The following is a 24,354-nucleotide window of genomic DNA, read 5'->3' on the forward strand; positions in this document are numbered from 1 at the left end:
GATATAACGAAAGACTGGGCCAGAGAAATAAGGAGAGTGAACAAAATTAATATGGGAAAATTAAGGAAGAGGTTCATCTAAATAGAGGTGTACATATATATATATAAAATTTAAAAAAAAGAAGTTACGGCTGGCTGTTTGTATTTATGTTGTAGAGAGGGTGTGATGGCACCCTGGAAGGGTCCTTAAAGGGGAGGTGTAGGATATAGTAAGATCAGGCATTGACCCTAATGGAAAGTCACGAAGTACTGGCGAAGCTAGACAATAACTGACGGAGATAGCCGAAGCGCTTCTTGCCAGGAATGGTGAACTTGCTGGACCTGCTTTGAAGGCTTATACAAGACATCTACTATTTAAAGTATAGCTTAAGGTTAAGCTTATACCCCAGTCGTGAGCCCCACTGCGATATAACTACTAAATGTTGGCTAGTAACTTAAACTTGAGAGGCACACCCTTGCATTTGCTCTTGTGTGTTCAAAAGAAGAGGTGAGTTGGTCAACGTTCATACTAAGCAAATGTACAAATTTCACATACACGCAATTTTAAAAAAGCATGAAATGACCAGCACCTGTAGATAGAGGTGGAACGAGACAGGTTTTTTAGGTTCGAGACGAGACTCTGTCTTGTAAAAAGTCGAGACTCGAGACACGAGACAGTAAAATAATGAGCATTTGGTGATGATTTCACTACACAAGTACTAGCTACTTGGTATATATAAAATTAATAAAACTATTTTTAAATTGAATTTTCACCTGGTGTAAACGATTTAAATAGAACATTTTAATAGTGATATGCATGTAGTTTTTGTAAACAAAAGTGACACAAACAGCTCTAAAATACCGAAGTTATATATTCTAAGAATTTTGAGCTTGATTGATCATAATTATTATAAACATGTTGCTTTGTACATGTATATTTTTACCATCTATTGAATAGTTCTTACTTTTTAATGTAATGAAACCTATAGCCGTCGCTCTACAAAGAAATACCGCAACTAAAAGAACACACGATAACACTTTCATTCTTATCGTTTCATTAATGTTAAGTGTTGTTTGTGTATTAACTATAGTATGTGAATTATATTTAAATTGTACTCATGAAATTATATTAATTACTGTATACATGCACATGTATATTCTTATATGGAGCTAACGAAACGTCATTGTTAACCGAACACGGACTATGGTCGACACGGCCTTTCGTTCGTTTCTCTGTGTCCGGGCAAGTTTTACCCGCGATTGGTAGTATATACGCAAAAGAGGCCCGAATTTTATGAAGGACAGTTGGTGTTTAGACACGATACGATAAAATACAGACATTTTACCCGCAAGTCTTATTTATTAAATTGGATTATCCGAAGAGTAATTAGATACGACCCGGTATATGTTTTAAGGACACAGAACCGAACTAAAATATAACAGGGCCGTTGTCCGGACTACATGATTAGACTCAGCGGCCAACATAATCAATAACAACAGGTAGTAACGGACCGGGTATAACTTTAAAGGAGGTTGCCCGCAATCCATTACAATATATGGAGTTGTTGCTACCGCAAGAAGCCATGTTTTAACAACCGTGCCCAGGCGCTTTAGCTCTATTTCCTGTCTCGAGTTTGGCAATAGTTAAGTCGAGACGAGACAGATACGAGACAGGTCGATACTCGAGACGTCTCGTTTCTCGTTCCACCTCTACCTGTAGACTCATTAGTAAATCATTTTTTCTTTAGAAAATACAAAGCTAACTGTAAATTGAAACTTCTTTAAAGGTGCTACAAGCTGAAAACCAATGCTTTGCCAAAGTTCCATCTATGGTAAATTTTAACTACCTATTGAGAAAAATTAGTCACAAGACTGACAAATTATCGAAACATTTCCTTCAAGTTAATTGCCGTGGCCTCTGTTGCCAAAGGGGTAAGAAAAGTTAAGATCACGATTTACCCAGCCTTGGTTGAGTCTTACCTGTTTGAGTTATGTAGAATGTGTATGCAGTATATGTGTGACTATGAAAATCTTAAAGATAAACCTGGCCAGGCTAAATCCCTAAATATATACTCTACTTGTCAAGTTGCCATTTTATCGAGCATGGACTTTTTACGCATGTGCAAAACATAGTCTATATTGGCGTCGGTAATAGTTCGTCACAACATCCTCCCTTCTCTTAATAATGTGTTGAGTCTATCTGTTATGTAGAGAACTGTTTATATGTTGATTGTTGTGTTCCCCGTTGATTGTCCATATGATCGACGCTAGTAATTAGCAAGTTGAGTAAGATGTGAGTATTGATGTAATAATATGTAAGGTAAGTAGTAGAGTAATATAGTATGTACAGTGCTGTCCCAAAAGACAGCCCGCTACTCTAGGTAGCGACGATGAGGATTAATTGTTCTTCCGTAGCGTGTGATTCTGATAGGCGTTGCCTCTGATACAGTCATACTTCAACTTACGAGCTTAATGCGTTCCGAGACTGAGCTCGTATGTCAATTTACTCGCATGTTGGTGCAATTTATTTATATATAGAACAATTAAATATATATTTATTGGTTTCCATACTCTGTAAAATGCAAATAAAACACTCAAAACAAGATATTGTAACAGAAAGAACATGTTGGTTATTGTCCTGACTTACCACATGCTTTCAAAAAGCAACAAATAAAAAATAATGCAAGGAAATGTGTTAAATTAAAATGTAAAATTAAATACATACAATAGCAGCTAACGCTAGCATTTGCCAGAGAGAGATATATAAGTTATCCTTCATTACAACAGTTGACTTTAATAAATTTGGATTTTATCAAAGTCTTAAAAGACAAACTTAGAAGCAAATCTAAAAGCAAACTTTCATTATTAACTTAAAGTAATTAAAATTTCTTCGGCATTCATAGTTTGAAGTTTCTTGCTAGTTAGCTAATTTTTCCTTTGTTTCGCTTTCACAACTAGCCGGCTGTTTTAAGATGAACCTATCTAAGGGTGTTTGCCTTTGTCGCCCTTTCAACATGTCGCGATTAGGACGAACACAGGTGTCGTCACAAAGGTTTAATGCACGACATTTAATGCACCACTGGTTTAATGCACTACATTTGAAAAGGCCGTTGCTATCTATCAAAACTATAAAAATAGCCATTCGGACAAGTTGGCTAGTGGTCACTAGCCAACTTGTTCGAATGTCTATTTTTATAGTTTTGATAGATAGCAACGGCCTTTTCAAATAGCGTCGTTTCAGTTACGCTGTCACCGGCCAATTGTTTATCTTATATCCAATGCCTGAGCGGGCTCTCCATCAGCGGTGGTGAAGATCGCCGCGCCGTTTAAAAACTACGGTTAGCACTTTTGCGAGCTAAATGCCCTGAATATAATCCTTCTGTTTGATAATTGTGGATGTATTTCTGTCATATTGCTGAGCTAGCTCAATCATGCATACACATTTCGCATATTTTTCAATAATTTTCCGTTTAATATCAATTGTTATCATTCGCTTTTTCTTTGCATTATTTTTCATTTTACTGGCAAACTTTCGGTCTACGCACAGTACTTTTAATTCACATAATTCTGCACTGAAAAGCGTGCACAAAAACACGGTACAAAAGTATAACCTGTGCAGTTGAAAATACAGATTGATGCTGTTGTCATAAAACACCTCCGGCATACTTGGCAACTGACTCACGTGCTCGTATCTCAAACATGGCTCGTATGTTAGTGCTAAACTTGCTTAAAAGCTGGCTCGTATCTCAAGTTTCCCGTACGTTGGAGCACTCGAAAGTTGAAGTATTACTGTACCTCCCTCTCTTTAGTGTTGGTAGATGTTGAGTTGTCTATCACTGGTTCTGATGTTGTTGTTTCAGGAGTGCTGAGTACTTTTGGTTCAGACTTTGTTGGATGAGTGACTTTTCTAATATCCACTCTGTTCCTACGAACAGGAGCTCCTCTCTCTGGTTGCACCATATAAGATCGTTCATCCAGACGTTGTGTGACTTGAGCACGTCGCCAAACTTTCTGACCCAAGGTCACTGGTCCAAGTCGAACTACATCCCCATCCTGCAGAGGTTTTAGTTCCTTTGTGTGCTGGTCATACACAGCCTTGTCTACAGATTGTTTTTGTTCAAGTGCAGATTTTACACTATCAGTATTTGGATTTGATGGGCTTAGTAATGATGCAGTAGTTGGCAACCTTGTCCTGCAACGACGACCAAAAATTCGCTGAGCTGGACTGTAATCAAGCCCTTCTTGAGGTGTGTTTCTATGGGCTAGTAGCGCTAAATAGGCATCAGTCCCATCTTCGTTAGCTTTAGTTATTAGTCTTTTTGCTGTCTTGACTGCTGATTCCGCCTTGCCATCCCCCTGTTGATGATGTGGACTTGAGGTTTGATGTCTAATGTCATACTTTTGAGTGAACTTTTCAATTAATTCTGATGTAAATTAGGGCCATGGTCAGTTATAACAGTTTCAGTAAGACCATATCGAGCCATGTGTCTTTTCAATTTCTTTACTATAGTTCTAGCGTCTTTTGACTCAACTCTATCTACTTCAATAAAGTTGCTCTAGTGGTCAACAGTGATCATATACTCTTTTTCACCACATGTGAAGAGATCACTAGACACAATCTGCCATGGACGATCTGGTAGGTCTGTCCTCATCATTGGTTCGTTCTGTTGTCTTGCACTATATCTTTGACAAATGTCACATTGGGCTATAAAGTCTTCAATTTCAGCGTCATTCCAGGCCAGTAGAGACACTCTCTAGCTCTTCTCAACATGGCCTTGACCCCTTGATGGGATGAGTGTAGTTCTTGTTTTACTTCAGCTCTCAGTGAGCTGGGAATCACAATTCTCTCCCCTCTGTAGGCAAGTCCATCATGCACAGCCATTTCATCTCTCATGCTATGAAATGGTTTTGCTAGCATGTTTATTCTCTCTTTCTCTTCTGGCCACCCCTTCGCTATAACTTTCATAACAGCTTGTAGAATCGGACAGTTTGCAGTTTCCATTTTTAGATCTTTTTTCCATGGACAAGCTATTGTTTCAGTTAAGGCTTGAACAGTTTTTGTGAGACAGTTTATTGTTTCATTCTCCCTTGCACTGTCTGCTGGATCATTCAGGTGACATCCGTGTCTACTAAGCATGTCTGCAATATGTTGCTGCGCTCCTGGGTGGTATGTTACAGTAACATCATACTGCTGAAGCCGCATACGTAGACCTTGCAGTCTTTTAGGGACATCTCTAAGAGGTTTGAGCATGATTCTTTGTAGACATCTGTGGTCTGAAAGTACAGTTGTGTGCCTGCCATATGTGTATTGATGATACCTTTCAATTGCCCACACAATGGCAAGAAGTTCTTTCTCGATGATAGCGTACCGGGTCTCTGCATCTCGAAGAGCTCTACTGCTAAACTCAAGAGGTTGATCATCCTGTAGTAAGGTTGCTCCTATAGCCTTGTCACTAGCATCACACTGCACAGTCAACTCTTTCTTTGGATCATAGTATTTTAGCATCACTGGCTCAGCTGCTACTAGTGCTTTGGCTTCCAAACAGGCCTCACTTTGAGCTTTGGTCCAGTTCCAAATTCCCTTATTGTTTGCCTCTCGCAGACGAACTGCAATCTCTGCTAGGTTGGTGAGGAACTTGGATAGATATTGAAGGAAACCAAGGAAACTTTTCAGTTCCTTTTCATTTTGAGGTTCTTTCATTTCTGCCACACTCTTGATTTTCATGGGATCATGCAGGAACCCTTTGTCTGTTACTATGTGGCCTAGACATTTGATCGATTTCTGACATAACTGTACTTTGTCTGCGTTTAGCTTAATTCCTAGATCCCCACAGCTCTCAAGAAGCAATCTCATTCTTGCATCATGATTTATGCGCGCTTCTACATCGTCTGAGCCGCAGCCTATCACTACGATGTCATCAGCTACGCAGACTACACCATCTACACCTTGCAGTGCACGATGAAGTTGTTTCTGAAATATCTCAGAAGAGACTTTCAGACCAAATGGCAGACGTAGCCATTTATAACGACCAAAAGGTGTGTTCATGCATGTCAGTAGAGATGATTCTTCGTCAAGATTCACATGCCAGTATCCAGCCTTCAAGTCTACTACAGAGAACAGTCGAGCATTTTTGAACTGTGGAAGTACATCCTCCAAGGTGGGCATAAGGTAAGATTCCCTCTGCAACGCTTCATTTAATCTCTGTGGGTCTATGCATATCCTCAGCTTGCCATTAGGCTTCTTTACCACTACCATGTTGCTTTCCCAAGGAGTAGGTGTATCCACAGCCTCAATGACCCTTTTCTTCACCATAGCATCTAGCTCAGCTTCAACCTCTGTGTGTATAGCATGTGGCACGTGGCGCACTGGTGAGGCATGTGGTCTGACTTCTGCCACTTTCAAGTGCTGAACACCAGGTAGAGAACCTAACTTGTCGTCGAAAGCACCTGGAAATTCTTTCAAGATGTCAATCTGACCGCTCGTATTCATAGCATTGATATTTCCCTGGTTAATGGTTATCATGCCCATTGCCACAGAAGCTCTTAAGCCTAAAATGAGTGATCGTTCTTTGTCTACAATATGAAACGTCACTTTGTACTTTTTGTTGTTTTTGGGATTACGAACCATTATCCTAGCGGTACCCAAGACTGTCTGCACATCGTTGGTCCATGAAGTTAGTATTGTTTTGTCTGCTGTGATTGGTACCCCCTGTGGTAACATATCCCGCCTCAAGATATTGGCAGTCGAGCCACTGTCTACCTGAAACTTGGCCTCTGCGCCTGAGTTTATGAAAACCAAGCGTGCGAAAACCTTTTGAGAGCTGCTTTTTGTTGTGATCTGGTCTATTGATTCATGATCACTAGTCTCCCCCTGCTATCGCATGTGTCGATGCATGCGCACCAGCTTTCTTTTTAAGACAGACAGCTTCAAAATGATTTTCTGCCTTGCAAAAATTGCAAATCTTGCCAAAAGCTTTGCAAGATTCCTTCCTGGCAGCATGCCTTCTGCCACAGTATTTGCAATCCACCGACCTAGTTGCCGATTTTGTGTCCTTAAAGGAACGATGACTTCTCTTTGAGATTTCATTCACATTAACTGCTTCCTCTGCTTGTATTTTTTGAAGAGTAGTAGTAGCACGTTTCTCACTCTTACAGAGCTTAATTACAGACTCAAGTGTTTGCTCAGTAGAAGCCAGCAGTTTTCTTCTTGTGTCATTGTTTTGAATGCCTAACACAAGTCTGTTGCGCAGCATTCTATCCTTCAACTCTTCAAAGTTGCACACTTTTTCCAGACTGCGCAGTCTTGCTAAGAGAGTGTCGAAATCCTCTCCCTCCTTCTGGTCAGCAGTACCAAACACAAAGTCGTGGTACAGCTCATTCTTTGTTCCAACACAATGTGACTCAAGAATATCTAGTATTTGTGTAACAGTCGTGCGTTCTTTTCCACTAGATTCTACTAGCTTTACTGCAGGTTCACCAACTGTGTATAGTAACAATGCAGAACGGTAGTCCTCGTCTTCCTTGCTTAATTTACTTACTATAGCATATCTCTCCCATTGTTTCTTGAACACCCGAAACGTTTCTTCACGATGTTCATCTAACAACAGTGCATTAGGAGGGTCAAACCTGCGAGCCATAGCTTAGTATAAGTCTTTTAGATCTTCTGTGACTAGATCTTTTATTTATTTATTTTCATTAGCTTAAATTAGCATCGTACTCGTTTGCATCAGGATATTGGTAGTATATTCAGTGGGCTATTACCAGTTCACTTCAGACACCATGTTGAGTCTTACCTGTTTGAGTTATGTAGAATATGTATGCAGTATATGTGTGACTATGAAAATCTTAATGATAAACCTGGCCAGGCTAAATCCCTAAATAAATACTCTACTTGTCAAGCTGCCATTTTATCGAGCATGGACTTTTTACGCATGTGCAAAACATAGTCTATATTGGCGTCGGTAATAGTTCGGCACAACAGCCTGCAGCACCAATAAAATACAAATTAAGAACATATTAGATGGTAAAACTGATTGTCAATCAGTAAATCGTTCAACTCATACAACAAATCATTACATCGGATATATTGTCAGCGTTTTTTAACTCGGAAAATTTGTAAAACGGTTTCATAGTCATACCTTGAAAACAACAAAGCATTTTTTTGATAAAAACACCTGAGATAAAATCTTTATCATAAAATAGCAAAATAGCACGAAAACATTACTAGAGATAGCCTCCTTCAACAGCTAAATGACGACAGACTATACATAGAAAATCACGCACAAAAAGTATCTTGTACTGGTTTAGTTAATGGATTCGCTAGTAGTTAATATTAAAGCGCATATTTTTGTAGGACACGGGTTTTCCCATCCCGTAAATGCTTCAAACCAAATCTGAAACAGCTTTAAATAGGCGTCCACAATTTCTGTTTCCATTACCTCTGCGTTACATGTACATACGTGTAGTATTCCCACGACCAAACGAGCGGAAGCGAAGTTTGAGAGTTTTTATGATAAATGCATGTGCACACAACTTACAAGAATTATTCATCAACATTGAGACGAACCATTGTATCAAAATTTCATCAACAAATTTAACCATCGTTTTGTAGATTAGTTAAAGTATAATAACGATACAAAACACATACAAACCTATTTAAATATGTCACCAAGTCTTTGTAAATTATCGAATTTTTCTTAAAACTTACCCATTTGATCGGATTATACACAAATAGACAGATTCATCTGGCCGAAAATCGTTATTAAAACTTGCTAAGCCTCACTTTTATCCCTTTTCACCCGAAATTGAAACGCCGAGCGACAGAGAATAGAACGATTAAGTCATGCGCAGTTCACAAAAAAAAAATGTGCACATTTCACCAGTCAATAGCATTCTCGAATTGCCGAAGATTTCTGTAACTAACGTAGGAGTACTGAAATCGTTTCATCTTTGCCGATTTCAAAGTACATGTATCTGACTTTTTAGAAACATTCGAGTACTGTGGTATTCTAACTGATGTCCAACGCAGTGTAAGTAAAGGAAATGACGATGATATTTTTTTAACGATTTTTATGAGATTACGATATTTCATTATAAGTTTGGATATTATTCTTGATACTTCTTGATATTGTTAGCTATGACGTTTTGAAATGTAAACAAAATTGTGCATTGGTTTTCTATTATTACTGTATTACTATATTAATAATATTGGTTATTCTAATAATATTAGTGCATTTTACTTCCAATATTGCATTTCTCCTATTGCAGCGGGAGAGATATAAACATATAATCTTTTCCTTTCATTATTGCTGTTTGTCATGACCAAACACTTTTTTAAATAGATTTTCTAAAAATCTATATAAATATCACTTCTTGATATTGTTAGCTATGACGTTTTGAAATGTAAACAAAATTGTGCATTGGTTTTATACTATTACTATATTAATAATATTGGTTATTCTAATAATATCAGTGCATTTGACTTCTAATATTGGCCAATATGCATTTCTCCTATTGCTGGGGGAAAGATATAAACATAATCTTTTCCTTTCATTATTGCTGTTTGTTGTAAATAATAACACCCACACCCAGTACATTACAGCTACCATTGCAGTTATCCTATTACACTGCAGTGCCATTTGACTGCTAATATTGCATTTCTCAACCATCAGTACCCTTTCTTTTTTCCAATATCACTTTGGTCGTGGGCTGTATGACAGGGGAATTTCTAGTATACTAAACACTATAATAGTGTTTAGTAAGCGATTGCATACCCGTAGTCGTAGTGAATTTTTGCGCTTGCCTCTCGCTAATATACCGACTTACGGCACTTGCAATCACTACTAAGTGGGTTCTGGTTACAAGTTGTCTTATACTGAATGAGTATTAGCTCTCATGCACAACTATAATTGTTGCAAGCAAGATGACTGGTGAATGAGTATGGCTCTTTATTACGCAAGCTAAAGCTGCACAGAGATGAGTTATATATGAGCAATCTTTACTGTGGTAATCAGTAGTCATATTTTACAATGTTTTCCACAGTTCATGTTAATGAGTTGATGTTCAAATAATCCACAAATGTCCATATATAGTTTCGTCGCTTGTAGACAGTATCTCGTGCTCTTTGTACTTCTGTCTCACTAGTGTATCTTCCTTCGTTACTTATTCTTACCCATCCTATTATACACTGGCTTACATATACTTATATACAGTGTTATGTGAGTCCATTAGCTTTCCATGAAAGCTGGCTTGCATATTACTATGCTAATTGGCCTATTCCCAGGATACAGTTATACCGTACATGGTGTCTACTACACCATGTACTGTATAACTGTATACTACACCATGTACTGTATAACTGTAGACTACACCATGTACTGTATAACTGTATACTACACTATGTACTGTATAACTGTATACTACACCATGTACTGTATAACTGTCCACTACACCATGTACTGTATAACTGTCTACTACACCATGTACTGTATAACTGTATACTACACCATGTACTGTATAACTGTCTTCTACACCAAGCACTGTTTAACTGTCTACTACACTCTGTACTGTATAACTGTCTACTAGACCATGTACTTTATAACTGTTTAGCACACCATTTACTGTATAACTTTTTAGTACACCATGTACTATATAACTGTTTACTATACCATGTACTGTATAACTGTCTACTATATATGAAGAACCATCACCATTATAGCGCTGTGACAGGCAGCAGAAGTTGACTGAAGAGGAACAGAAGGTTGGAATATTACTAGGTAAATACTGTTCTATATAACAAGGATTAAGGTGAGTCATTGCTGATACAATGGAGTTGGTGTTAAGAGTTGTCATCTTAATCAACTTGCTCGCAGAGAAGGTATATTCATGAGTTTGAGCTGCATACAGTTTGCTATGAAGTTCAAAGTAAGAGGTGTGAGTGGTGTGTGCTAAACACATAGCAGTGAATGTGTATTTGTGAATAGATGGTAGAGTAGGAGGTATTTACAAAGTCACTAGATTATTACTTTAGGCAAAAGCAGACGTTGTTTCCTAGTCTGCTTTTGCCTAAAGAAGTCAATGTTATAAAAAATATACTGCATGCTCTAGTTATTAAATATGGCAACCATTACATACTTTAATATGTAATGGTTGCCATATTTATTAACTAGAGCATGCAGTATATTTTTTATAGCATTGACTTCTTTAGGCAAAAGCAGACTAGGAAACAACGTGAGCATTTGAGTTTAGGTTTATTAATAGAGTTATCTTACTTGAAATTTACTCTTATTAACAGATAATCAGTTTTTCTTATGTAGAAACTGCCGGGGTATAGCTAAAAGATTTGATCAAGACGAAAGGAGGCGGGGTTAGGCGGATACAAAAGACTTTTTGTTTGTGATGTACACTTTTTCATGCGAAAGGGGACACAACTCCTGAAATGGCATATCACAACGGAAGTGATGTCGAAGGAGAAACACAGAACAAAATTGTCAAAAGAGAGCAAGACTTTTTATTTAGCTGCTTAAATTATATTTGCTGGAGAAGGTCTTAATTTCATGTATTTTTGTATTTCTTGTATTTAATCCTATATGTTTGTTTTATAGTTTTTAGGGTACCAGAAATCTGAGATACCTTGATTAATGTAGACAATATTGAACTGTGGAAAACACAACAGGAGATGATAATGATAGATAACAAGTATTTATTAAACAACAGAGCTATCTGCTATTGGGAATGATAAAATATGCTCAGAAACTGTGTACAGATATAAAAGTATATAAAAATACATGTATTATTATATGTAATGTGTGTATGCATAACATGTATGCATGTATAATATTGAATATGTATAATTTATATGTACATATTTTAATGTACATATAAATTATAATTATACGTTTAATTTTTATGTATAACAATATAACAGCAACAGTGAAAGTTAACGAATAATTCCAAGAACATAAAGTTTCCTGTTGAATGTTATGCACAAATAGTACCTATAGAATGCTAGTAACACAGTGTATCCTATCCACAGAGTAAACCCGTGAGTCAACTATATACAATATAATACTTTGAGTCAACCGCTCACACCGAGTAAGAATTAGAGGTAATTGAAGATGGTTAGAAACACTTGCGGTGGACAATACCAGGTCCACATTCATCATATTCCGCCTTGCTGATCCACATTTGCTGGAAGGTAGAAAGAGAAGACAAGATGGAGCCTCCAATCCACACTGAATATTTCCTTTCAGGGGCCGCTATCACTTTCACTTTCATCGTTGACGGACATAATGATGTCACTTCCTTGGTGACCCGATCGCCAAAACCTAAAAAATAGTTCGTATATTGTGACTCTAGAAGAATTCATGAGAATGTTTCAAATTTATTGTTTGTGTCAGTTAAACAACATAAAAATGATCACTCTCTCCAATTAATGTTCAACATGGTACATTTAGCTAGAACATATATAACATCACTAAGATTGCCAACATAAATATAAAGGTAAGCTGATCTACAGTGTACTTACCAGGGTACATCGTACTTCCACCAGAAAGTACGATACTGTTGTACATGTCTTTTCTTATGTCAACATCACAAGCCATTATACTGTTGTAGATCATCTCATGTATCCCTCCATCCTCCATACCTGTAATACCAACCATATCAGTCCAGATACGGTTCCACTGCAATGCTGTGCATTTAATCTTGTCTGACAATGTTATGCACTTACAACCCAATGATCTGAAAACTTACCAGTAAAAGCTGGTTGGAACATGCACTCCGGAACTCTGAACCTCTCATTGCCTACTGTCACGACGGAACCATCCGGAAGCTCATAAGATTTCTCAGTAGATGAGGAGTGTACTAGAGGCTGTCATCTCCTGTTCAAAGTCTAGAGCTGTGTAACAGAGTTTTTCCTTCATGTCTCTCACTATTTCCATCTCAGCTAAAAACACAACATGACTCTTTAAATATTTTAAACAGGTAATAATTTATCAATAATATAAAAAACCTTTTGAATTTTACTCACATCTTTGAAAAACACTAAACTCTAAAAAAATGGATTATTTCTCAAACTTGCACAGGTTCCAATGCTAAAAGATATAGATGTTAATAGCAGGAATTCACCACTAACTACTTGATATGCAATATTTTGTATATAAAAACAATAGAGTTATAATATTTACCTGTAGTAGTAAAGTTATATCCTCTCTCATGAAGCACCCTCGCCATGTAAGCTGTCAGATCTCTCCCAGCAAGATCAACTCTCTTGATGGCATGAGGAAGTGCATAGCCTATGTAAAGATGGCAGCAGGTATAAGAATGACTTAAACTATGTAAGGATTGACAAACAAACAAAAATTAATTTGGTTTGTAGTTAGTTTCTGTGAATAGACTGAGGTCAATGTAACTCACCTTCGTAGATGGGCACGACGTGCGATACCCCATCTCCAGCATCGAATACAATGCCTGTGGTCCTGCCACTGCTGTATAAGGACATAACAGCTTGAATGGCAACATACATCGCAGGTGTGTTGAACGTCTCAAACATAATCTGAGTCATCTTTTCTCGGTTAGCCTTAGGGTTGAGGGGAGCTTCCGTCAGCAATACTGGGTGCTCCTCTGGCGCGATCCTCAACTCATTGTAGAATGTGTGATGCCAAATCTTTTCCATGTCATCCCAATTAGTGACGATGCCATGTTCTATCGGGTATTTCATTGTTAGGATTCCTCCTTTAGATTGCGCTTCATCTCCGACATAGCTGTCTTTAGCTCCCATCCCAGCCATGACAATCTGTGTAAGAAAAGACATGTTAAAGGTGATCGACTAACACACCATTCATGCATATAAATAAAATGACTTGTAAAGCCAAAAAGGCTCTGCTAATTTGCTATAAGAGATTTAATAAAATTATCTCTATGCAACGAAGGAGTTTTCTGAGAAGTGAACGAAATTAATACAATCTGAGTGAATACCATGAGCTAGTCAGATCGTAGAGGTTAAAAAGATATTTCAGAACCGGTACAGGATGAACCAGGTCCATGAGCACATATTCTTGTACTTGACACATTTTATCTACTTGTATAATAAAAGGTTCATCAGGTAGTTGAGCATCGGTAAAAGGAGCTCCACTATGTATTCTCTAAACACACTGTTGCTGTTCCTAGGTGAGGTCATTATAACCAGACCATTGTCTATGTCTATGAGATATCATGAGATGTCTTTAGGTAAGTTGAATGTACCTGGTGCTTTGGTCGTCCTACTATTGATGGAAATACTGCTCTAGGAGCGTCTTCTCCTGCAAATCCTGCTTTTACCATCCCGGATCCATTGTCGATAACCAACCCATTGATTCCATCCGATCCGTAATCTAAGTCTGCCATCTGCAACAGCAGAGTAAGAAAATCCTTACAGCTAATAGGCCAATAGTGAATATTTATATTATGTATATAACAACGTAAACCAATTGAACAATATTTAGATATAGCAAAAAAATAATGGTTGTATATGCTATAATTTCTTACCTTTTTATTCAGGTTCTGTTAGACACAAAATAATAAAATAAATTGTTGAAGTCCTTTGTAATATTGTTATTCTTTTGGTATGTTGATCCCAACTCTGCTTAGCTGTGTTCTGTTCTTCAGTAAAACTGCGGCCCTATTTATATGCACCAGTCTGAACTATTAATAGTCTTATCTTATTCGCTACCTTATAAGGAGTTAGTAAAGTTGCAATCCTTGAATGTCCTGGCGAGGTGCCTCTTAGCTTGGCTGCATCATAACATCAGTGACACGCAGTGATGCAAGCACTGGACCAATCACATTACTGTTGACCATATTGATTGTAACAGTACGTTGTCTTATCAATGTAAGCAATGGCTCTGAGCCAGGATTAATCACTCTTTCATAAGCGCATGTGTCACACTCAAAATCACCTAATCATTCAACCATTATTTGGTAATATACAGTAGCTGTAGGAATGGAAGAGGTTTCTTTAAACTGTTAATATTAGGGAAAGATTATTTCTGTTGTACAAGCAGTGAGTAGCCTCTGTTACTATATACCACACTGATGATAGGAGCTTATGATAGTGTTGAAATGATTAGTAGTTTGTTCAAGGGCTAAGTTGTTAATTTAGAATTCTTCTAACGGCCGAGGCTGTGATTTTCATGAAATAGAGTGCTGCCTGGTCTATGACAATAGATTATTTGACTTGAGAGAATGTTTACAGGAAGAAAACTAGACATAAAAGCTCCCATCTGCTGTCTATCAGAAGTATAGCTAACTCTTAAAATAATTTTGGCGTCTCACTGTTTGAAGCCTAATTTAAATTTAGCATGTAATTATTCTAAAGTTTTAAAAACGCTTATAATTTTATAAATATAGTGCAGGGGTATGTATATTTCTTTTCATTTTCATTTGTCAACTTTTCACATTTGAGGTAAATATCTGTCATCGTTGGGTTAGATGACTCTATTGCCTTTTATAGTAGAAATCTCAGTTCATCTTCTTTGTAACCAATAGAGTATGTCCAAGAATAATGATAGTATTCTGTGTATAAATAACACCCAGAATAGCTAAATTCTTTTGCCAGCAACCATTTGTCAAACATTTTTATAATAAGCAATACATCCTTGTTCAACCTTACTGTAGAGTTGTGTGTAATTACTGATAAACAATTTGAATCAAACATTTTTAGAGAATGAAGAAGTTGCCGAGTTCACATCGCAACAACTAATCACATATACGTGTAACTAGCATTAGAGGAGAGAATTTAAGATTTTTTTTAGGAAACTGATGAAGTCTAAATGGGTGTTTTCTCTATCTATTACATCCATCAATTAAAGTTCTCACAGCATTCTATCAAGTGTAACATTCTGTTGTATTTGGAGTCTAGTCAATAAAATGTAGACAATGAATATTTATGTATTGTTTAATAAATTAGAATTCTAAATAAAGTTTTTAAGTGAACTGTCCCCAACTCCTTTAGTTTATCAAGCGTACTTGTGTTGAATGAATACTAGCAGTGGGCTGAGTTATTGCATCATTGCTTGTCACTAGTCTAGTCAACTGTTACAATAGCCAATCATAAACAACTGCCTTATAAGGTAAGGAAAGGATTGCTACTTGCAGTGTAAGCATCTGTAAAACTAGTGTATCTGAATAGCTTTCAATACTGGCATATTATTATTATTGACTATTAGCAAGCTGCAACTTGTTCATTTGGTAGCTCCCACTATACACTGTATAAACTGTGTGACATGGTATACAATACATTACAAACAATGCACTATGAACTATGCACTATCTGATACACAATACACCCTAAGCACTAAACGCTAAGCGCTACATACCGGGTAGTAGATTCACCACACACTATGCAAACTATCCATCTCAGCTGAAAAACACTACAAACTGTACATTATGCATGACATTTTATGTACTAAATTCCTTCATGCCTCTCCCCCCTCTGTCTAGGCTGAGAACACATCAAGCTATACATTATACACTACACAATATGTAATGTGCACTGTGCACTATATGCCATGCATTTATTCTAATCAACATGCAATACCATGTCCTTTTTGTTATGACAGAAACAGCTCTCACTACAGTTCTATTTTAAACAAGATAATAAGTATTGTTAATTTTTTACTCTCTGTAATATTAAACATAATAATATAAATATAATTAAATAATATAATATTGAAGGATTGAAAACACTCATCAAGCAATAGACTTTAAACAATAAAACAACAGCCCTTGACCAGCTCTCAAGCGTTGGATTTTATTGATGATTTTATATTTTTGGAAATAGCACAAGCCTTGTTTGGATGCTTTAGCAAAATGCTAATTGTAAAATTAATATAAATTTAATAGTTAATAAAAATTGTAGAAATATGATGGAAGCGTGTGCAGTTACTAGGTGAATGTATATATTATCCTATTTGTAGAGACACCTGCGAGCCTTTCAAAGCCAACATAAAAGTAAGATAGTCATATATCGGTGTCTCAGCGGTGTCTGAAAAGGAAAGAAAATGTAGAAAAAGGTAGAATATCTATTCCTAGCAGTGCCAGTTATCATGGCTTAGCTGAAGCTATGCAAAAGCATATACAAAATTTCACACATACAAATCAATCAAACACAGTTGGTAGCTATTGACAGTTAGTCGGGGTCACTATATTATCTTATTGGGTTGATTGAAAATACCACAAGCAGTCTAAACTCTGTTCAGCTAATGAAATAGAGCACTTTGATGCATTGTTGAAAGTGTCTTGAAGCATATTTAATCTCAGTAGTAAACAAGGAAGAATGAGTGAGCAAGCAACTCCGTAAAAATGAGGAGTTTAATGGAGGACCTGAGGAGCTTTAAGATGCAATTTTAGGATACAATCTTAGCAATCAAAACACTGAAAAATAGAATATGATCGAGCTTGCTCATCTAGGCTCTGTTTTTCAGAAAGTTATTAAGGAAGACTGATTGAGAGATGACTTGAAGATTAACACAGTAGTCCACTTTCTTCAGCTAAATATTTGCCACTTTATTGGCTCAGAGCTCATCTCACTTTCAGTTGCAGACCTAATAAGAAAACAATTTTGGTTCATCCCACCCACTAAATAGGTCATCATACTCTTTAACTAGGTCATCCTACCCTCTAAATACCCTCACAATTCATAGAATAGTCAACAACATGTTTTATATTTTATTGAGATATTGTGATTTTACAAATAGAGAACTGGATGGAATTTATTACTGGTTAATAAGTTTAAGGTTAATAATATATATGAACAACCATCATCATTATAGCGCTGTTACAGACAGCAGATTGACTGAAGTTGACTGAAGAGGAGCAGAAGGTTGGAATATTACTAGGTAAATACTGTTCTATATAACAAGAGTTAAGGTGAGTCATTGCTGATACAATGGAGTTGGTGTTAAAAGTTGTCATCTTAATAAACTTGCTCGCAGAGAAGGTATATTCATGAGTTTGAGCTGTAGACAGTTTGCTATAAAGTTCAGAGTAAGAGGAGTGAGTGGTGTGTGCTAAACACATAGCAGTGAATATGTATTTGTGAATAGGTGGTAGAGTAGGAGGTATTCACAAAGTTACTAGATTATTAGTGAAGTATGTAGTGGTTGCCATATTCAATAACTAGCACATATAATATAAATTTTTATAGCATTGACTTCTTTAAGCCACAACAGACTATGAAATCAGCGTGCGCATCGTAAGTGTATGTTTATTATTAGAGCTACCATTCTTGAAATTTACCCTTATTAGTAGAAGTCATTCATATAAAGGAAATGTCGTGATAGAAAAATCTACAAGACAACTGCTTAAGACTGAAGGAGGCGGGTTTGTAGGTAAAAAGGATTTTTTGTTTGCTGTGTATGCGTTGCTGTGCTAAAGTGAACACAACTCCTGAAACGGCATATTATTACAAAAGCAAGAATTTGAAAAAGACCTGCTAACAAATTGGTAATATGCAACAAAAATTTTATTTGGCTACTTAATCTTTTTTCAGACCAAATTTGTGCAATTTTTGCATAATTTCTTTTAATCTGTTTTGTATTTCTTCTATTTTACGCCTACTATTGTGTATGCTTGTTTGATAGTTTTTAGGCTACTAGGAATATAAGCTACTTTGGTGGATTTAAACAATATTGAATTGTGAAAAACACAAGGGAAGATTATAACAATAGATAACAAGTATTTATTAACAACAGAGCTATATGCTTTTGGGAATGATAAAATATGCTCAAAAACAGTATAAAGGTATAAAAGTATATAAAAATACATGTATTATTATGTAATGTGTGTATGCATAACATGTATGCATATATAATACTGAATATGTATAATTTAACAATATAACAGCACCATTGAAAGTTAACAAATAATTCCAAGAACATTAAGTTTGCTGTTGAGTGTTATGCACAAATATTACCCATAGAATGTTAGTAACACAGTGTATCCTATATCCACAGAGTAAACCCGTGAGTCAACTATATACAATATAATACTTTGAGTCAACTGCTCACACCGAGTAGGAATTAGAGGTGACTAAAGATGGTTAGAAACACTTGCGGTGGACAATACCAGGTCCACATTCATCATATTCCTCTTTGCTGATCCACATTTGCTGGAAGGCAGAAAGAGAAGACAAGATGGAGCCTCCAATCCACGCTGAATATTTCCTATCAGGGGCCGCTATCACTTTCACTTTCATCGTTGACGGACATAATGATGTCATTTCCTTGTTGACCCGATCGCCAAAACCTAAAAAATATTTCAAATATTGCGACTTCAAAAGAATCCTTGAAAATGTTTCAAATTTATTGTTTGTGTCAATTAAACAACATAAACATGGTCACTCACTCCAACTAATGTTCAACATGGTACATTTAGCTAGAACATATATAATATCACTAAGATTGCCAACATAAATATAAAGATAAAGATAAGTTGATCTACAGCGTACTTACCAGGGTACATCGTACTTCCACCAGAAAGTACGATACTGTTGTACATGTCTTTTCTTATGTCAACATCACAAGCCCTTATGCTGTTGTAGATCATCTCATGTATCCCTCCATCCTCCATACCTGTAATACCAACCATATCAGTCTAGACGCGGTTCCGCTGCAATGCTGTGCATTTACTCTTGTCTGACAATGTTATGCACTTACAACCCAATGATCTGAAAACTTACCAGTAAAAGCTGGTTGGAACATGCACTCCGGAACTCTGAACCTCTCGTTGCCTACTGTCATGACGGAACCATCCGGAAGCTCATAAGATTTCTCAGTAGATGAGGAGGTACTAGAGGCTATCATCTCCTGTTCAAAGTCTAGAGCTGTGTAACAGAGTTTTTCCTTCATGTCTCTCACTATTTCCATCTCAGCTAAAAACACAACATGACTCTTTAAATATTTTAGACAGTTAACCCTTTGACCAGGTATAAGCCACCCCAAAAACAACCGAGACTCGTGTAATTTATTTTCGAAAATTCAATAAAATCGATATTTTATGAACATGCATAGCTCAAATCTTAAATTTAGTTCAATGAACAAAACTTTTTGTACATATACATTCATTCACATATCTACTACTCAAAAAAAATTACAACCATGTGCAATTGTCCCTGTATGAAATGCTTGGAAGCATCTTTTTCGGTAAAGTCAAACGCTATAACGTAGCCGTGCGAGCCACCATAACGATCGTTTTCTCTGCATATTCCAAGTATATTAAAAGTCCAAAAAAGTTTACATCACTTTTATTATTTGAATTAATTTTATTCTGATCAGACAAAAAATCACTAACGATCGCAGGATAAAATAATCTTTTATTTTACCGTTTTGAAAGTCGAGCCGATGTTGACTGGTTTTTCCAACTTTTAATCTTTTCCAAGGAATCGCGATTTGTTTAGCTTTCAGCACAAGGCAACGCCTCTCAGATAATCGTTTCATATTGTAAATCATTGACTGATATCTTGTTGATAATATTTAAAACTTACTAGTGTTCATATCCTTTGTTTAACGTTACTAGATGACAGCTTTATAAACGTGTACCGAAATAGACATAAATGTCGTTTTCCCACGCAACCGGTAAACGACATTCTGGTCGTTTCCCCTGTCAAAGGGTTAATAAGTTGTCCATAATATAAAAAATCTTTAGAATTTTACTCAGTTAAAATGTAGCATAACTCTATTGTACTTTATAAAGTTTGAAACATCTTTGGAAAATACTAAACTAAAAAAAAGGATTATTTCATCAACTTGCACAGGTTACAATGCTAGACAATATAGATGTTACTAATAGGAATTCCCCACTAACTATTTGATATGCAATATTTTGTATATAAAAACAATAGAGTTATAATTTGTACCTGTAGTAGTGAAACTATATCCTCTCTCATGAAGCACCCTCGCCATGTAAGCTGTCAGATCTCTCCCAGCAAGATCAACTCTCTTGATGGCATGAGGAAGAGCATAGCCTATGTAAAGATGGCAGCAGGTATAAGAATGACTTAAACTATGTAAGGATTGACAAGCAAACAAAAATTAATTTGGTTTGTAGTTAGTTTCTGTGAATAGACTGCGGTCAATGCAACTCACCCTTGTAAATGGGCACGACGTGTGATACCCCATCTCCAGCATCAAATACAATGCCTGTGGTTCTGCCACTGCTGTATAAGGACATGACAGCTTGAATGGCGACATACAACGCAGGTGTGTTGAACGTCTCAAACATAATCTGTGTCATCTTTTCTCGGTTAGCCTTAGGATTGAGGGGAGCTTCCGTTAGCAATACTGGGTGCTCCTCTGGATCGACTCTCAGCTCATTGTAGAATGTGTGATGCCAAATCTTTTCCATGTCGTCCCAATTAGTGACGATGCCATGTTCTATCGGGTATTTCATTCTTAATATTCCTCTTTTAGATTGCGCTTCATCTCCGACCCAGCTGTCTTTAGCTCCCATCGGAGGCATGCATATCTGTGTAGGAAAAGACATGTCAAAGATGATCGACTAACACACCATTCATGCATATAAATAAAATGACTTGTAAAGCCAAAAAGCTTTGCTATTTTGCTACAAGAGATTTAGTAAAAATATTTTTTGAAGCTAGAAGTAATTTTCTGAGAAGTGGAGGAAACTAATACAATCTGAGTGAATACCATGAGCTAGTCAGATCGTAAAGAGGTTAAAAAGATATTTCAGAACCCGTACAGGATGAACCAGGTCCATGAGCACATATTCTTGTACTTGATACATTTTATCTACTTGTATATTAACAGGTTCATCAGGTAGTTGAGCATCGGTAAAAGGAGCTCCACTATGTATTCTCTAAACACATTGTTGCTGTTCCTAGGTGAGGTCATTATAACCAGACTGCTATCTATGTCTATGAGATCTCACGAGATGTCTTCAGGTAAGTTGAATGTACCCAGCGCTTTGGTCGTCCTACTATTGAGGGAAATACTACTCTAGGAGCATCTTCTCCTGCAAATCCTGCTTTTACCATCCCGGATCCATTGTCAATAACCAACCCATTGATTCCATCCGATTCGTTATCTATGTCTGCCATCTGCAATAGCCCAATAAAAAAAACCTACAGCTAACAGGCCAATAGTGAGTATTTATAATATATACAGTATATAACAACATAAACTAATTGAACAATATTTAGATATAGCAAAAAAACAATGGTTGTATATGTAACAACTTTTTACCTTTTTATTCAAGTTCTGTTAGATACAAAATAATAGAACAAATTATTGGCGTCCTTTGTAATATTGTTATTCTTTTGGTACATTGTCCCCAACTCTGCTTGACTGTGTTCTGTTCTGCAGTAAACTGCCTTCCTAGTTATATGCACCAGCCTGAACTATTAATAGTTTTATCTTATGCGCTATTTTATAACTTATAAAGGAACTAGCTGCATTACCCGCCTACAGGAACAAATTCACGTGCAGCATAAGGTTTATTGAGAGTTGTCTTTCATACTGTAAAACAATTCCAAATATGCAGTGTACTGAAATTGTTGCCCTGATTTATTATTATGTAAATTGACTACTGAAATTGTTGCCCTGAATATAAACATAAACATGTACGTGTCAATAATGTTGGGGAGAACAATGGAAATCTGCAATGTGTTTTACAGCTAGATGCGTGTAAAATATAGTAAATATTCTAGATTTATGTGTCTAGATTCATGCATCCGTTCATACCCGTCTATATTTGCAGTTGACGATCGCGCACTTCTGCCGCCGAGCCCCCGCCTTGGCTTACCAGTCTTTACCCGCCGAGCAGTTGACTATCGCGCTCTTGCACTCGCCTCCCAATCAATCGCTTCGCAATCAATCGACCGACACCCACTTCGCAATCAATCGCCTCGCACTCGTCAACTCATTCATCCGGAAAGCCGCGCCTGGATACTCTCGCTGCACTCGGGGTGAAAAAAGTCTCTCACGCATCCCCGAGTGACGCCACGGCCCCAAACCGCTAGCTGCATTACCCGTCCATGGGAACAGATTCATGTACAGCAAGATGTTTATTGAGAGTTGTCTTTCATACTGTAAAACAACTCCAAATATGCAGTTTACTGAAACTTTTTGGCCTGATCACACTATGTATACACATATGCAGTCATATATGTCAATAATGTTGGGGAGAACAATGGAAATCTGCAATACGTTTTACAGCTAGTCTACAATGCACCAGTCTCAAACCATTCAAATCAGAGTTGCCCTATTTGTGTACAGAGATTTGTCCATAAAATTAGCCTAAAGTTTAATTTTAAATTTTTGTTTGAGAATTTCCAGCTTAAAAATGAAGATTTTTTGTGCAAGTTCATTAAATGCGTCCGACTTAGAAAACAAATAACTACATATGTTGATGACATTATAGACGATTCACATTTGTGTGATTAAACAAATAATTAAAACAGCAATAGCAGCACTGACTCTCATGGTGGTGAATGTAATGGTTTTGCGAGAATAAGGAACATTGTAGAGGATCGTTTTAGCTTTGTAGCTTCACATCGCTCTATCAATGCACAGAGTATAGATACAATGAATTTTTGCATGGCAGTGCTGGTTAACACGTTGGCAAAAGGAAATATATAACCAAAACAAACGTTCTAGATGGAGTTTGAAATTGAAAAAAATATTGTATACATATGACGCATTATCGGCAAAATGGCTGGCAGTAGGCCGATAGCTAAATTGATAATGAAATTGACACTGCTAGACAAACTGAAGTTCTTCAAACTGACAATATTGAAAAGTTTTGCATCTTTTAAAAACTTATACAAAACATTTTTCTATCGCCAGCATTTATTGAATTGAGACTTCTACATGCTTGAAACACTAATCATGACTCACCAGTTTTTCGTCTATAGCCTGTGTTTTGACATGGTATATACAAACTGTGCAGCAGTAATGTGGTCGTGTTGATAAAATTTATTATTAATAAAATCTACTATATAAACTACATATATGGCCTCTCGCCTTTCCAACGTAAGGCATTACATCTGAAGCATTTTTGGACATTCGTCCCATAGAAAAATTTGGCCCTATACTGTGTTGCAGGACTGTAGCCAAGTGCGAAGTTTTCTGTCCATACACGGCGCCTGGTAGCAGCTGCTGTAGTTAGTGCATCTCGCTGTTGTCGCCGTTTCATCTGTTCTGAAATTTCAGCTTGCCGAGCAGCTGTTGTAGCTAGTGCATCCTGTTCTTGTCGCAGATGCATCTGCACGGAGGCTTCTGCACGTCTGGCCGATGTAGCGGCTGCTCTGAGCTGTTTGAGTTGCCGCTGGGTTGGTTCAGTAGTCTCTGCACTTCTAGCGGCTGCAGCATCTATTTTGGCC

General features: G+C 36.9%; 3 protein-coding genes across 3 annotated transcripts; all 3 read right to left on the reverse strand.

The window, feature by feature from the left end:
* Nucleotides 1-3,764: 3,764 nt before the first annotated feature.
* LOC137394083 (uncharacterized) lies at nt 3,765-4,633 on the reverse strand. Its single transcript, XM_068080802.1, has 2 exons — nt 4,570-4,633; nt 3,765-4,402 (listed from the first exon to the last, which is right to left on the reverse strand). Exons 1-2 carry the CDS (start codon nt 4,631-4,633, stop codon nt 3,765-3,767), a joined length of 702 nt encoding a protein of 233 aa, XP_067936903.1.
* A 2,205-nt stretch (nt 4,634-6,838) lies between these two features.
* On the reverse strand, nt 6,839-7,615 carry LOC137394084 (uncharacterized). Its single transcript, XM_068080803.1, has one exon. The coding sequence runs from the start codon at nt 7,613-7,615 to the stop codon at nt 6,839-6,841; it is 777 nt and encodes a 258-aa protein (XP_067936904.1).
* Nucleotides 7,616-12,081: 4,466 nt separating this feature from the next.
* On the reverse strand, nt 12,082-22,067 carry LOC137393529 (actin-15B-like). The gene is given in 14 exon segments (XM_068080112.1): nt 12,082-12,304; nt 12,505-12,624; nt 12,732-12,852; nt 12,854-12,924; nt 13,166-13,273; nt 13,395-13,773; nt 14,223-14,363; nt 16,575-16,588; nt 19,065-19,262; nt 19,469-19,588; nt 19,696-19,887; nt 20,872-20,979; nt 21,101-21,479; nt 21,931-22,067. Coding segments are annotated over 14 exon segments (2,235 nt in total). The 5' UTR covers nt 22,009-22,067; the 3' UTR covers nt 12,082-12,098.
* Nucleotides 22,068-24,354: the final 2,287 nt, after the last annotated feature.

This window comes from Watersipora subatra, chromosome 4, assembly GCF_963576615.1.
Source record: "Watersipora subatra chromosome 4, tzWatSuba1.1, whole genome shotgun sequence".
Taxonomy (NCBI): domain Eukaryota; kingdom Metazoa; phylum Bryozoa; class Gymnolaemata; order Cheilostomatida; family Watersiporidae; genus Watersipora; species Watersipora subatra.